Source organism: Cryptotermes secundus, unplaced genomic scaffold (assembly GCF_002891405.2).
Source record: "Cryptotermes secundus unplaced genomic scaffold, Csec_1.0 scaffold709, whole genome shotgun sequence".
In the NCBI taxonomy this organism is placed as follows: domain Eukaryota; kingdom Metazoa; phylum Arthropoda; class Insecta; order Blattodea; family Kalotermitidae; genus Cryptotermes; species Cryptotermes secundus.
The window spans coordinates 1,759,216-1,772,552 of record NW_019738358.1 but is presented as its reverse complement, the minus strand read 5'-3'; the positions used below and the strand labels follow the sequence as shown (position 1 = coordinate 1,772,552).

Below are 13,337 nucleotides of genomic sequence, written 5' to 3'. Positions count from 1 at the left end.
ATCTTTGAACTGGCAGTACTAGAAATATGTTGCTTGTTGTTACTGCGAATGCATGGAGAATGCCTGTTTCATAATGATTTCTCAGTTATGTCATATTTACTACCAACAGAAGAAATGACTGTGATTTTCAAGTTGGACAGAAGAAGCTGCATTTTTGATCAAGTGAAGTGAGCCTTACAAAGCATCAGAACATGTTGGTGATCTGAGAAAAAATTTGCTTCCTATCTGAAAGAACCAACATAGAACTTACACAGGGTCGATAAGAAAAATCACAATTTCAAGCAATCAACATTAACAAACTACACAGAGCTAAGCCCTTCTTCCGAAGCTGCCAGTTATGCAGCTACTCAAGAATTTCCCAATATTTAATGGAACCCCAAAGTTCATTTCCATGTTCACAAAAGCCCTCAACTAGTCTCTACCTTGAGCCAGATCAATCTAGTCCATACCAGCCCTTCCTCTCAACCTATGGTCCATCTTAATATTATTCTCCCACCTTCATCTAGGTCTTCCTAGTGGTCTCATTCCTTCTGGCTTTCCCACCAAAATCCTATATGTATTCTTATTCTCCCCATACATACATATATTTCACACCTCACAAGTCCAAAATACAATGGATATGAAACTGGTCACAAGCATAACACAAACAAACAAAGCAGAAAGCCAATACAAAGCTAAGCAAACACTGTAATTATTTACTGTACGCTCCAAAAATTCATCAATTGTATAAAATGAGTTATTAATGAGATATAAAAATGAATTATTTTTAAAACTGATTCTATCCTTTCTAAGACTTTGAATGGTCTTTGGCAATCTAATAAATAACCTAATAGCAGTAAACATAGTGCCCTTCTGGAATACAGAAAGATTTGAAGTTGGAATATAAATTTGATTTTTGCTTCTAATGTTCAGACCATGAACCTCTGAACCTGAACAGAAATTATTTTGATTATCTACAACAAACAACATCAAAGAAAAAATATATTCACATGAAAATGGTAAATATCTTGTTTCTTAAATAGACTTTTACATGAGTCTCTGGGTCCCACTCCCAAAATGATCCTTATTACTTTCTTTTGTAATTTAAATGTGTCCTACATTCCCTGCCCATCTCATCTCTTTGACTCTTGTTAACTCTCGCTGAATTAGCTTGGTCTCAAGTGAATAACTTCAAGTCACCCCTTACAGCGGGTGGTTGGTGGCGGAGGTGCGGCGAATTTTTTTCGATTTTAATAAGAGGGGGATTTTAATAAAAGCTTAGGCGCGTGTCTTAATGAGCGGCCGCAAAAATCTTCCTTCCCCCCCGGTCCCTCCCTTACCGTCTCCCTCTTCACTTCTTCCTCTGCTGTTGCTTTTCTTCACTAATTTCTTCTTTTCATTCTTTTTGACAAAAATCCTATTGGTTTTGAACCAGGGACCTTCTGAACACTAGGTTGATGTCTAACTCCTAGACCACCAGAACATCTATCATCATACCAATCTACGCAATGCAATCCAGATGCTGACAGAACTGTAAAATTAACCACAAAGAAATGTTGGAGGATTTCCAAAAAATTCCCTTTGCATGTCTTATTGCCCAAGCATGCAGAAGGGAATCGTGATGAAATCTGTCAAGAGATCCCAGGACAAAATCAATGTACTGTGCACGTATCCTTGAAGATATTAAAATTTCATTTCGTAGTCTCTTATGTCACGTGGTATTCTAACTACACTGGGCAAGATAAACGGATTACTGTTTATCAGACTTTACAAAATTACAACATAATCCATAAATCATTGCTGACACAACATACTTCTTCCGTAAATCTGCTACCACCACAGAAATACGCCATCTAGCTTCATAACAAAAGTACTTTTCTTATGGTGCATATACAAATATGTTATGGTAGCTTCTAGCACAGTTTATTCATCTGATGAATTCTAAAGGCACTTTATAAGCAATCCTGCATAATGAAATCTCAGGTCTTCACGGTGGTGAAAATTATGACTGTGATTTTCTGAATTATAAGACCATGTAGCTTAACAGGTAGTTACCAGCATTTTGGAGGAACCTGTTACCTCCATCTTCACACTAGAAGTGCCACTACCAAACTGAGTATGGAGACAACAAGCTACACATTTCTATTTCATCTCTATTTCATCAGTTGAGAAGCTATCAATATTTCTTCTTGCTGACAGTCAATTCAGCAAAGAAAGTTATGAAAGCCACTGCATCTCCTAGGAGGAGCAATAAAAATGCTCCCTGAAGTTGATCAAGATTCAGTCTGGCAGGGTCTACGTTTTCATTCAGGATTCGACTTGAGGATATCTGGAGCTGCAGCCTCTCTGACATGTAGTGACGGATGACATCACCCTCCCAATAGAGTGGTAACCCTGCATCGCGTATCCGAGAGACAAGGGTTCTGAAACGATGCATATAGGGTGAGCCCTTGCGCAGCAGGATGTACAAGTGGCTCCAGTATAAAGTCTCTCGCATGATGCGGCGGTGCATGACTGTGCCCTCATTGATATGCGGCTCTGTCGTGAAATGGCCTGTAATCCAGTTCAAATATGAAGAGTTCTATATTCTATTTCAGATATGTGTGCAAATGTACAGTCTGCTTAAAACACAACATTCTTTGATTGGGTGCTTCTTTAATAAAACTTAAGTAAAAATAATTTCTGATTCTTTTAAATGTTACATCAAGAGCACAGCAATGGGTTCTATACACAATAAACTAACAAAGGACAATGAGGTATGCAACTGCACAAGGAAAACGTGGCAAATATTTGAGAAATACACTCTTCCATTCCTGTCACCAAGGACAGTACAAAATTTTAAAGTATTTTTAGGCATGTTCACATCCAAGCAAAGAACATGTTAAAATTGCTTCCTCTTATTTGCATACATAAACCAAGTCATAGATGAATGAATCGACTTGGATTATAACTGATGTTGGAGAATTATGTGAAAACTGTCTAGCTATTCCAGTTTTCATTTCGACCTGGCAATTTTAATGATCACTTTCCATGAAGACCTGCATGAATTTCTATATGCATGTTGAGTGTAACTCTCTAAGTATTTATCAAAGCAAAAATTCATCTAGACATACTTTACATTTTAGAGAGAACTCAAACATATTTTTATGTTAAATACACCTTTCCTTAAGGCTTAATGTTTTCAAAACAATAAAACACAAGTGAGCAAATGTCTCACAATTGTTATTCAACAATGGACAGTGGTCTTCTCAACAAAAGATTAAATACTCTTATTTTATTACACTTAGCATGATTTTAGCCCTGATGCGTTTATTGTGTAAAAAGTGGAAAGATACATTTAAAATTCTTACATTTCTTACTCATCTGCTCTGAATAATCAGTTTTGTTCTATCCATAAAAAGAGTGTAAAAATTTAACATTCATGAAATGAAAATCTATAGGCAACAACAAAGTAAGGATGCCAAAACTGTTACACTAACAGTACATTTCCAAACTTATTTGAGGTATAAGTAAACCGATTCCAAGTGAGAATCATTTAAAGAAAATGAAAAGCCTTGCAATCCTGGGCACTAGAACACAGTAAGTTCCCTTAATGTTTATGTAATGGAAACCATGGCCACGTGCCCGCATCTACCTCACCTCCTTGCAGTCTTTCTATTCCAAACGCCAAATCCCCAGTTCTCTGCCCTATCTCATCCATCTGCTCATTTGTCAAACAACGGAAATTTCTTGTGACTGTTTGTAGGTTGGGATTATCATCTTCCTCAATGGACCATATCCAAGCAACGTGGTTCCCTGCCCATATAATGTTTTGGCTGGCAAGGTCTTCTATCGTCTCAATGGGAGGCTCATATCTGCACAACAGAATAAACGCAAAACACATGCTGGCATTTCAGAATGTCTTTTATGTGCATTTAGATCCATTCAATTTGAGATTCTCACAGACTTGATTATGAAAAGTACTATCTTCTGTTGAACTGAGCTTACTGATGGCTTCTGTTGATTTCAAGCTTGGCCTACTTTTTCACCTTGAAGATGAAGCTGATATGTTCTTCCAAAACTTCGGACTTTCTCCAAATATAAGGTCATTACAACTCAGAAGGCTACACTCAATTGTTTCCTGCTGTTTGATGCCATGTAGTGTGCTAGGAGTTCATAAATTATTTGGAAGAGTATACTCCATTCATCTTCAAGTCCCGAGAGTAAGATAAACTATCAAATAAGGATGATGCAAGCGGACATCTGGTCCCTTGTGTTTCTGTTCTGGGTACACTTACAGCAAATCTTAAACAATTTGTCAAGAAAGAAGTTCTGCATGTTCTTGATTTAATCAGCATCTATATACAAAACTTCCTATGAAACTGACCTGACTAGTCATGTTGATAAGAGACTGAACTTCAATTCCTGCCATGAAGGTTTAAAAAACGAACATAAAATCAATAATTTTCCAAGATCCATAGAGAATGAGTTTATGCAGCTTCATATTTTGGAGGTCTGGTTCAAATCCTGGCCTGAAGACCAGCTATCCTGACTGAAAATTTCATGGCTTTCCTCAGTCCCTTCAGTGAATTACCAATATAGGAGGTTGAAGGTCCCTCAAATTATGCAATAACCACTTTTTTTCCACATCCTTTCAAACTCACTGTTCGCTGTTCATCCTGCCCGTCAACATTGTATAGCCTCAGCTATTGAAAGCATCATTAAATTAACTATAAAAATCAGTTAAAATGCATCTTTAAATTCATACATATGCACCAGCTCTGGTGTTTACTTATTACATAATTCTAATCCTGCACAGTCAAAGTCAAATAAGCACATTCTGGAACACGCCAATCTGTCTGTCATTTGGTCTGCAATTGATGGCTCTCAGACTCAACTGGATGAGTCATTATGACAGTACTACACTGAATTTGATCAAGCCATTTTTATTTGGATGTAGCTTGGATTCTTAAGGGCCATCTCATTAAGTGTCTAAATAAATTTCTAAGCTACTTCTTGAGTCCTTTCTCAAATTTGGATAAAATCTAATGACTACAACTGTAACTGTATTCAAAGTTAATCAGTTAAAAAAAGACATCATCCCTAAATTTCATATATCTACACAATATAAAACACAGACATCACAAAAATATTGATTTTTTATTTGAAATATTTATGAATATGTTAGTCTTACATTTGATAAAATGTAAGAAAAATAACTCATGTCTTTGGCAATGAAATACAGTATCTGTTGTATGGTTGCCTTTAAGCGGCCTCCATAGTCTAGGGGTAACGTTCCCACCTCATGACTCAAGGTACCCAGCGGAGGTCGTGGAATTTTTAAGGGCCGAAAAATTCAGGGAACAAGTCCTCCGGGAGGGACTTTAAGCCGTGGGTCCCGTGTCGTAGATTTACGGCACATAAAAGAACCTCATGTCTCTAAAGAGACCTCTGAGCTAAATTAGGCAAAAAGTTTCCTGCCCAAGTAGTTTCCAATGCCTCCGGTAGATGGGGAAGCATTAGGTACCACTGCCAGAGGACGGACGACCTCACTGACAGAAAGGGACTAATTATCAGATACCACTGCCAGTAGAAGGCTGAAACCTCGCTGGCAGAAAGGGGCTGATAGTGAGCACCAGTACTGGTAGGGTATGGAGACAGTAGAAATTTAAAGGGGGACGTACAATAGACTATTAGTCACGGTGCATGGGGAAACCCACCCCCTCAATACTGAATACTGAATAACTGAATGGTTGCCTTTAGTGCAGTAGGTTTGTATCTGCATTATCGATTTCTTGCATGTATAGTAAGTGAAAATCAAAATTAAAGAGACATGCAAAATCACACAGAATGCATCTGGAAAATAATGTGATCTCCTGACATGCCAACAGGTTTTTCAAACAAATGGTAGTAGTAGCAGTAGTAGTAGTAGTAGTAGCAGCAGCAACAGTGGTGACACTGGAAGCAGCAGTAGTAGGAAAAGTAATATTGTTAAAAGATGTAATATATGCCCATACCTCAGTGATGATAGCACAGAAGCAAGACCCGCATTGTAGGTGTCAGAGATAACTTCCCCTAGGAACTGGAACCAAGCTACAAAATGTCGGGCTGGAACATGCCGAGGTATGTCCGAATCCCACATGAATGTTGGCGCCTGGTTCACCAACATAGCATAAGTGCGTAATGCAGTGTAGTCTATCTGAGAAAATGGGTTCAATCTCTCTTGTGGGTTGCCTGAAATGTGAATCAAGCAGATTTTCCACACATTCACTGGTTACTTCACTGCCAGGTGCATAATATGAAATAGAATTATCAATTATTGTCTTAAGGTCGTGATAATGCTGTATTCATTAAACCCTAACACTGAGAATTAGTGCATCAATTCTTATTTATAGTATCAAAGTGCCCTGAAGCTGTTGCAGCAAGACTGGAGAAGGTGCATTNCGAACTTGAACCAACTCGAGCATCATTTGCTCTGTGCTTCAAGTCGCTACTGATGACGCTGCTTCCGGCATCAGTTTTTGGTGTCTCTCTTCGTCTGATGCCTACCCTTTGACCTGTCCAGCAAGGGAGGCCCTGCCAGTAGCTACGCTACTGCTGGTATAGCTCTCAGGGTCCTTGGCATACTCAAACCCCCTCACCACGATAAGGTGGAGACACCAACGAGGGAGTTCTGCAGTTTATTAAGCATATTTTGAATAATGGTTCATGATATACATGAAAAAATCGATTTTGAGCTTGAATAAGTTTTATTATATGTCTGTATGTTTGAAAATCAGAATAAGAGACAACATTAACATAAGCCTACCACGTCAAAGATAAAAGAAACTATAAGCAAAGGCCTCTAATGTACAGTTCTATCAAAATTAGGCCAACAGTTCTTGCTTTATCAGCTCAAAATCCATATTCCTTCATGGAAAATGTAATGGACATAAAATGTGCATTATTTCTGCTTGAAAATTTTGTTTGAAACATCCTTCACTCCAATAATTTAGAGAGTTATGTTTGAGATGTGTCCAGAAACTCATAAAGATCTTCATGTAAAGTGTCCATTGTTTTGTCTGATTTTAATGAAACTGTATTTAGTAAAACTCTCCCAAATTAAATGTAAATACTTTGTACAACCTTTAGTGTCTGTATCCTGTAGTGTATTAATATAATTCTAATGGTTTTTGTAACAATCAACACAATAAACCACTTCTATAATATATAATGAATAATACCATCTTCGTAAATAAAACATTTGTAAATTATGACCATTTGAAGATAATCCAGGGATAGCAATATGATGATTGGATTTGATTACCAACTTCAATAATATTACCAGTTTTTGTAATTTTGGATTTTATTTCTGAACAATGGTAACCTGCATATAATCTAGGGACTGAAACATGTTCCCATACTATAATAATAAATAACTACTATATTATATGTCGCAAAAGTGATTTGGTGTGTTGATGTAGTATATAAAGACAACTGTAATTTCTATAGTCCCTTCTGCAATGATACTAGGTCACAGACAGACATGACTTCATATCAGGCGTTATTTTTATGAGATTTGGGGTTTTTGTGGCGAATATAACGGGATCTGACGCTGAGTAGTGTCATAAAGTTTACCGACATTTCTGAAAAATTTCTATTGGACCACATATCATCACAATCCAAAAGACTGTCTCTTTGTTTTCTTTATTTTGTGAAGATGGCCTAATAATTTCTCAACCTATTAACAAATTATAATGAAACTTGGTATGAATGCCATGCCATCAGAGGTCGCCCCCCTTTCTGTAGTTTTTAGTTTCCTGCTTAAATTGACATGCCTAGGTACTTGTCGGCAAATCTCTGCAGTTTGTACAGAGTATAAGTGGCCCCTACAAGGCAGGCCCCAACTGCACTCCACATCGCGTTCGAAAAGGGCATCAGGGGCATAATCCAGCCGGGCATTAACTTCGGTCGTGGTGTTATCATGGTCACAGAGCTGCGCATGTGTGATGACGGGAAATCCACCACACTAAAACTGCTGGGCCAAGCATAGAAAGCTGAAAAGCCGATATCCGCTTGATCCATTGCCACGAAGCCAAGCACCCCATTGCCGGTCCCGTTGTCGAAGACATCGCCCCAGTAATTTTCGGGATCCATGTTTAATCTACAATCATAAATGTTACGTTACATGACAGTTATGTCATGTGGTGTATTGTTCCATGTTCTGATGTAAATGTAACATACATGTCACTTCGGAAGCTGCCTCTACTACCTTTACCGGGTTATTCGTCATTATATTCATAATTTATTTTACTGTGTTTCTTTTTTATTTTCTCGTGGTGGTGAAACAGTACAATTGGTACTGGGGCCACGGTTTTGCCTATTGTACCAGTCCCAGATGATAATTGAATTGGCAGGGGAAGCCGAAGTACTAGGAGAAAACCTGCCCCAGTGCCACTCTGTTCACTACAAATCCCACATGACTTGATCCGGGCTCGAACCCGGGCCGCCGCTGTGGGAAGCCAGTGACTAACTGCCTGAGCTATGACGTGGTCCTTTTACTATGTTACTTGCAGCTGAAAATGGTCTTGGAAAAAACATATAGGGATGTAGATTAGAATACTCGTAACCAGCATCTGAATATATTCTAATACCGAGATTTTGGGAATATTTTAATGATCCTCCGGGTTGAATAAGTTGGCAATTACTTGACCACTTGAAATCCTATAAAATTTCTCTGCAAGATTTTGCACCACGTGTCCTTCTGTGATGGATCCCACAAACTTTGCGTTAGTCAGTAAAGCACTTAACTGATATTATTCTTTATTAGATTACTGAAGGCAGGAAAAGATGGGAACAGGGCACTGGAAACCTAAATGCCAATGCCGCCCCCCGGCGCCAATAAATACCTCTCCCTTCCCACTCACATAAGCTCATCTGTCACAAAACACAGGCACAATTAAACTGAGACGAAAACCATCACTGGTACATAATTCGTATATCAGTGTTATGAGTACTTACATTGCTGTATAACTTCATTACATAATTGCCAATTTATGACAGGCATATGAATGAAGATCGCTCAATCACTCATGAAGCTGAGGCCTTCTTGAGATGCTGCCAATTATGCAGCTACTCAAGAACTTCCCAGAATTTTATGGAACCCGAAGGTTCATTGCCGTGTTCACAAGAGCACTCCACTGGTCCCTATCCTGAGCCAGATCAATCCAATCCATACCATCCCATTCTATCTAAGACCCATTTTAATATTGACCACCCACCTACGTCTTGGTCTTCTCAGTGGTCTCTTTCCTTCTGGCTTTCCCAAGAATATCATATATGCATTCATCTTCTCCCCCACTCGTGCTACATGTGATGCCAATCTCATCCTCCTCGACTTGATCATTCTAATTATACTTGGAGAAGAGTACAAGTGCCGGTCACGGTAGCCGAGCGGTCTAAGGCATGCACTGTCTTTGCTCGCTCGGAAGCCGAGATCGTGGGTTCGAATCCCACTCAGAGCATGGATGTTTGTGTGCGTTTTTCTGTGTTTGTCTACAGGTAGAGGGCTTGCGACGAGCTAATCACTCGCCCAAGGAGTCCTACCGTATGTGTAAGATCTAGAAAAACCGAGTGAAGAGAGTTCATGGAGGTAGGCCTAGGCCCACTGGGGCTGTAGTGCCAAGGAAAAAAAGAAAAAGAGTACAAGTTATGAAGCTCATCAGTATGCATGAATGAAATCGTACACCCCCTGAAGCCGCTCGATTCGCCTGTGCTGTCTCACCGGCCCTAGATTGAAAGACCAGGCGGCAGAAGACAAAGCAGGGTACGTCATACCTTGTGCAGGCAACCTCTTTTTCTTTTCTTTTTTAATTCGCTTAGTGGGGGGTGGAGTCCAACTGGGTTCACTCTGCACGGCGGCGACTGATTGGCCTATTGTAGCCGGCCCCGGGTGATTATGATATGGAGAATTTGGTGGAATGAATGTTGGTAGGGGAAACCGAAGTACTCGGAGAAAACCTGCCCCAGCGCCACTTTAATCACCACAAATCCCACTTGACCAGACCCGAGATCGAACCAGGGTCGCCAGCAACTAACCGCTTGAGCTACGGCGCGGCCTATTGCAGGCAACCTTACGGAAAGAAAGTTTGATTTTCCCATCGGAGTATGAATACCGAAAGCATGTTGAAAACAGAATCTAATAACTGTTCTAATTAGTAACGGTTTACGTCACTAACCGAAGACGACGCACCCCCGTTCCCATAGTAGACGGAGCTAGCAATATATAAGACCACGAAGACGGAGGAAACTGGACTTTGGGCTGGGCAGACATTAAGTTGCCTAAGCCGAGAACGCAATACGATAAGAACTCTATGCGTAGGCTTATAATTACATCACTTGCCTGAATGAGGAGTTGATGTGTCGCATGAACTCTAGTACAATTCGGAACTCAATGCCGTCATATATTGTTGGACATGCATCAAAATCCAGAATTACAAATGGCGGGTAATACCATGTAACAAGATTCAACTCTTTCCCTTTCACATCCCTCGTCTTCTCAGGGAAGAGATCTGCAGACTTCAAGAGCTTCCCACTGCAGCCACACGTACCTGGTATCCAAATATCAAGAAGCATACTCTCTGAACTTTCAGAACCTGTGAATCTGTGTGTTCGAAGTTCAATCTCAAATTCGTAACTAGCAGTTCCTATAATTTTCAATGAATTGCTTCCTGCACATTCTCTTTGTTTCGAATTATTTGTGTTGCAAAAATCCAGTGTCTTGAAACAAGTATCATTACAAAGTTTAAAATGGTCATCGACTTTTATTTCAATTGCTTTGTCTTCATTCCTTACAACTTTTGCAACCAATAGGTCCGGCATATAATCCATTTCCTTCATTTTGAACATATCTTCTGCACTGCCTGTACTATCCGAGACATCTGACCGTTCTTGTACAAAAGGCAGGTACAAATACTGTCTATTTGCTCTGAACATTGCTCTGCGTGAAGCTCTTGCAAAGCAATGGACGACAGCTTTTGGGTTTGAGACTTGAATTACATATACTGGACAACCAGCATTTAAAGATTCGATTAAAAGTCCCTCAAATTTCAATGTTCCATTATTCAGAATGGCGTAATTCAGCGTGTCACTTTCTTCCAAATCTGAAATTGACGAATCCTTTCCCCTAACTTGAATGAGATATCTGAGAAGTGATTTTGGGATGTACTCTACAATATCAGGACTCTTCTCTGTGATTACTCCAACGCATGTAGCGTTCCGGAAATATTTCAGTATTATACTCTGCGTCATTTCTCCGATCGAGCTCATTAAAGCGTCTGGGTTATTTCGGTGGCCGGACGCCGTCGCCAGGAACTGCAGGAAGATAAGAACTGTTCCCATTAGCTCCCAGAACGGCCTCACACGGCACTGTTCCATCTCTGTGACCGAAAAGAGTAGTAAACAGGCACGAAGTGATACAGAGGAGTCGCCCACGCGATTGTATCAATATTAATTCAGTTTGAACTTTGAAGCATGAGACACATGACCAACGGCGTATTATAATCCATAATTTAACAGTTCATTCTATCGAAGTACAGACCAGTTAAAACCTCAAACGGAGGGTTCCTATATCGCATTCGGAGAATGCTAGGTTTCAGCCTTCATTATGTGACTAGATATGCTGATTTCAACTACAAATTTTTCTGAAAAATGTACGAACCGTACAGAGGTCACCTTTACTTACATTTCCCTTAGTATAAGAGTCCGCAGATGTTGCCGCGTTAACGTGTTTAACAACAATGCGCAAATGTTGCCGCGTTATCTGAGTCTGAGTCTTATGTTACCACCGATGGTCAGTCGGCCAGTCTATCTTGAAATAAAGCACCCATCTGGGGCGTAGGGCAACACAGGATGTCACCGTTTCCTGCTGTCTTTCCCGTGTAATAGTACGTGTACGTCGCAGCGGGAACGTGTTTACTTGTCCGTTACTATGTTCTAAAACTTATTTTTTTTCCCTTGGCACTACAGCCCCAGTGGGCCTAGGCCTACCTCCATGAACTTCTCCGCTGAAACTTATTTACCTATCCGATTTCAACGTTAATCCTGGAAACCAAGGTTCCCCGGTCACTTTTTTTTTTTCGCGGACTGTACTTTGCTCACCTCTGAACCAGGCTAGTCGCTATGTCCCTAACATTTACCTTGAATCAATCTTTATTTCATGAATTTCATGCCCTTTAATGTACGAAGATGTTCCCTCCTGGTCAATATGAACAACTTCTTAAGTAATAGTGAAAACACTGCAGGGTCTCGTTTCGTTTTATGTTGACCTTCAGTATATTACCTATTTCATATTTACAAGGGGATTATAACAACGTAATCCTTGAAGTAACAATGCGATGACGATTGACAAGATAAATAAACGCAACATTTATTACTCAAACATGTTGAATGGTCTCGCAAAGGTTCAAAATACGTACATAATAGTGCTCGGATAATTACAACAATATCCGTGTCTAGTGACAGTCTAATTAATCAGATTGTTATTTTCTTCTTCTTTTTTTTTTTTCTTGGCACTACAGCCCCAGTGGGCCTAGGCCTACCTCCATGAACTCAGTTCACTTCCGTTTTTCTAGATCTTACACATTCGGTAGGACTCCTTGGGCGGGTGATCAGCTCGTCGCAAGGCTGTACACAAACACAGAAAAACGCACACAAACATCCATGCCCTGAGTGGGATTCGAACCCACTATCCCGGCTTCCGAGCGAGCGAAGACAGTACATGCCTTAGACCGCTCGGCTACCGTGACCGGCCAATCAGATTGTTATACGCTAAACGTTATTACTTGGCTCACTTGCATCTTTAAGATCGAGGCGGCCAGCAGTACCTCCGAAACGTCAATGGCTACCAAACTAAAGGCTCCCACACACAGATGCGATACGATTCGGGACGATATAGCACTCGGGACGAAAGCGGTTGTTTACCGAGTGGGCCGCGCACACAGCCGCGACACTCGGGAACCTCGGGAATCTTTGACACCCGATAACCAGCTGGCCATGACTCACACTCAATCAGAATCTATACGTACGTGAAACGACATGGGTAGGCAGATGGAACAAATAATAGAGTTCGTCAAAGAAAATGCTTTATTGTACGATACTCGTCATCCGATGTTCAAGGATTCACGTGCTAAGGATAGAAAGTGGAAGGAATTGGCTGTTACAATGAACAGAGACAGCAAGTAGAAAAATCTGTGTATATTTATATAGGGTTAAGTATACAGTAACTGTGGGCATTCTTAGTGTAGGCTATGCACCAGTTCCGTTCACTAACACGAATTCCAGGGGCAGTCATCTAGTTGAAGTACGCAACAAACCGCTCTCTAATGGCGTAGCTAACGTTT

The 13,337-nt window shown here is 40.2% G+C and overlaps 1 protein-coding gene across 1 annotated transcript in view; it reads right to left on the bottom strand.

Annotated features, from left to right (window-relative positions):
- Window positions 1-381: 381 nt before the first annotated feature.
- The window catches only part of LOC111870889 (glutamate receptor 2), a 16,624-nt gene continuing 3,668 nt past the window's right edge, over window positions 382-13,337 (bottom strand). Inside the window, exons 3-6 of the mRNA XM_023863511.2 lie at window positions 7,776-8,101; window positions 5,976-6,192; window positions 3,619-3,833; window positions 382-2,532 (exon numbers count right to left, since the gene is read on the bottom strand). Of these exons, the coding sequence (XP_023719279.1) occupies window positions 2,156-2,532; window positions 3,619-3,833; window positions 5,976-6,192; window positions 7,776-8,101 (1,135 nt within the window). The 3' untranslated portion in view covers window positions 382-2,155. The remainder of the gene's footprint in view (window positions 2,533-3,618; window positions 3,834-5,975; window positions 6,193-7,775; window positions 8,102-13,337) is intronic.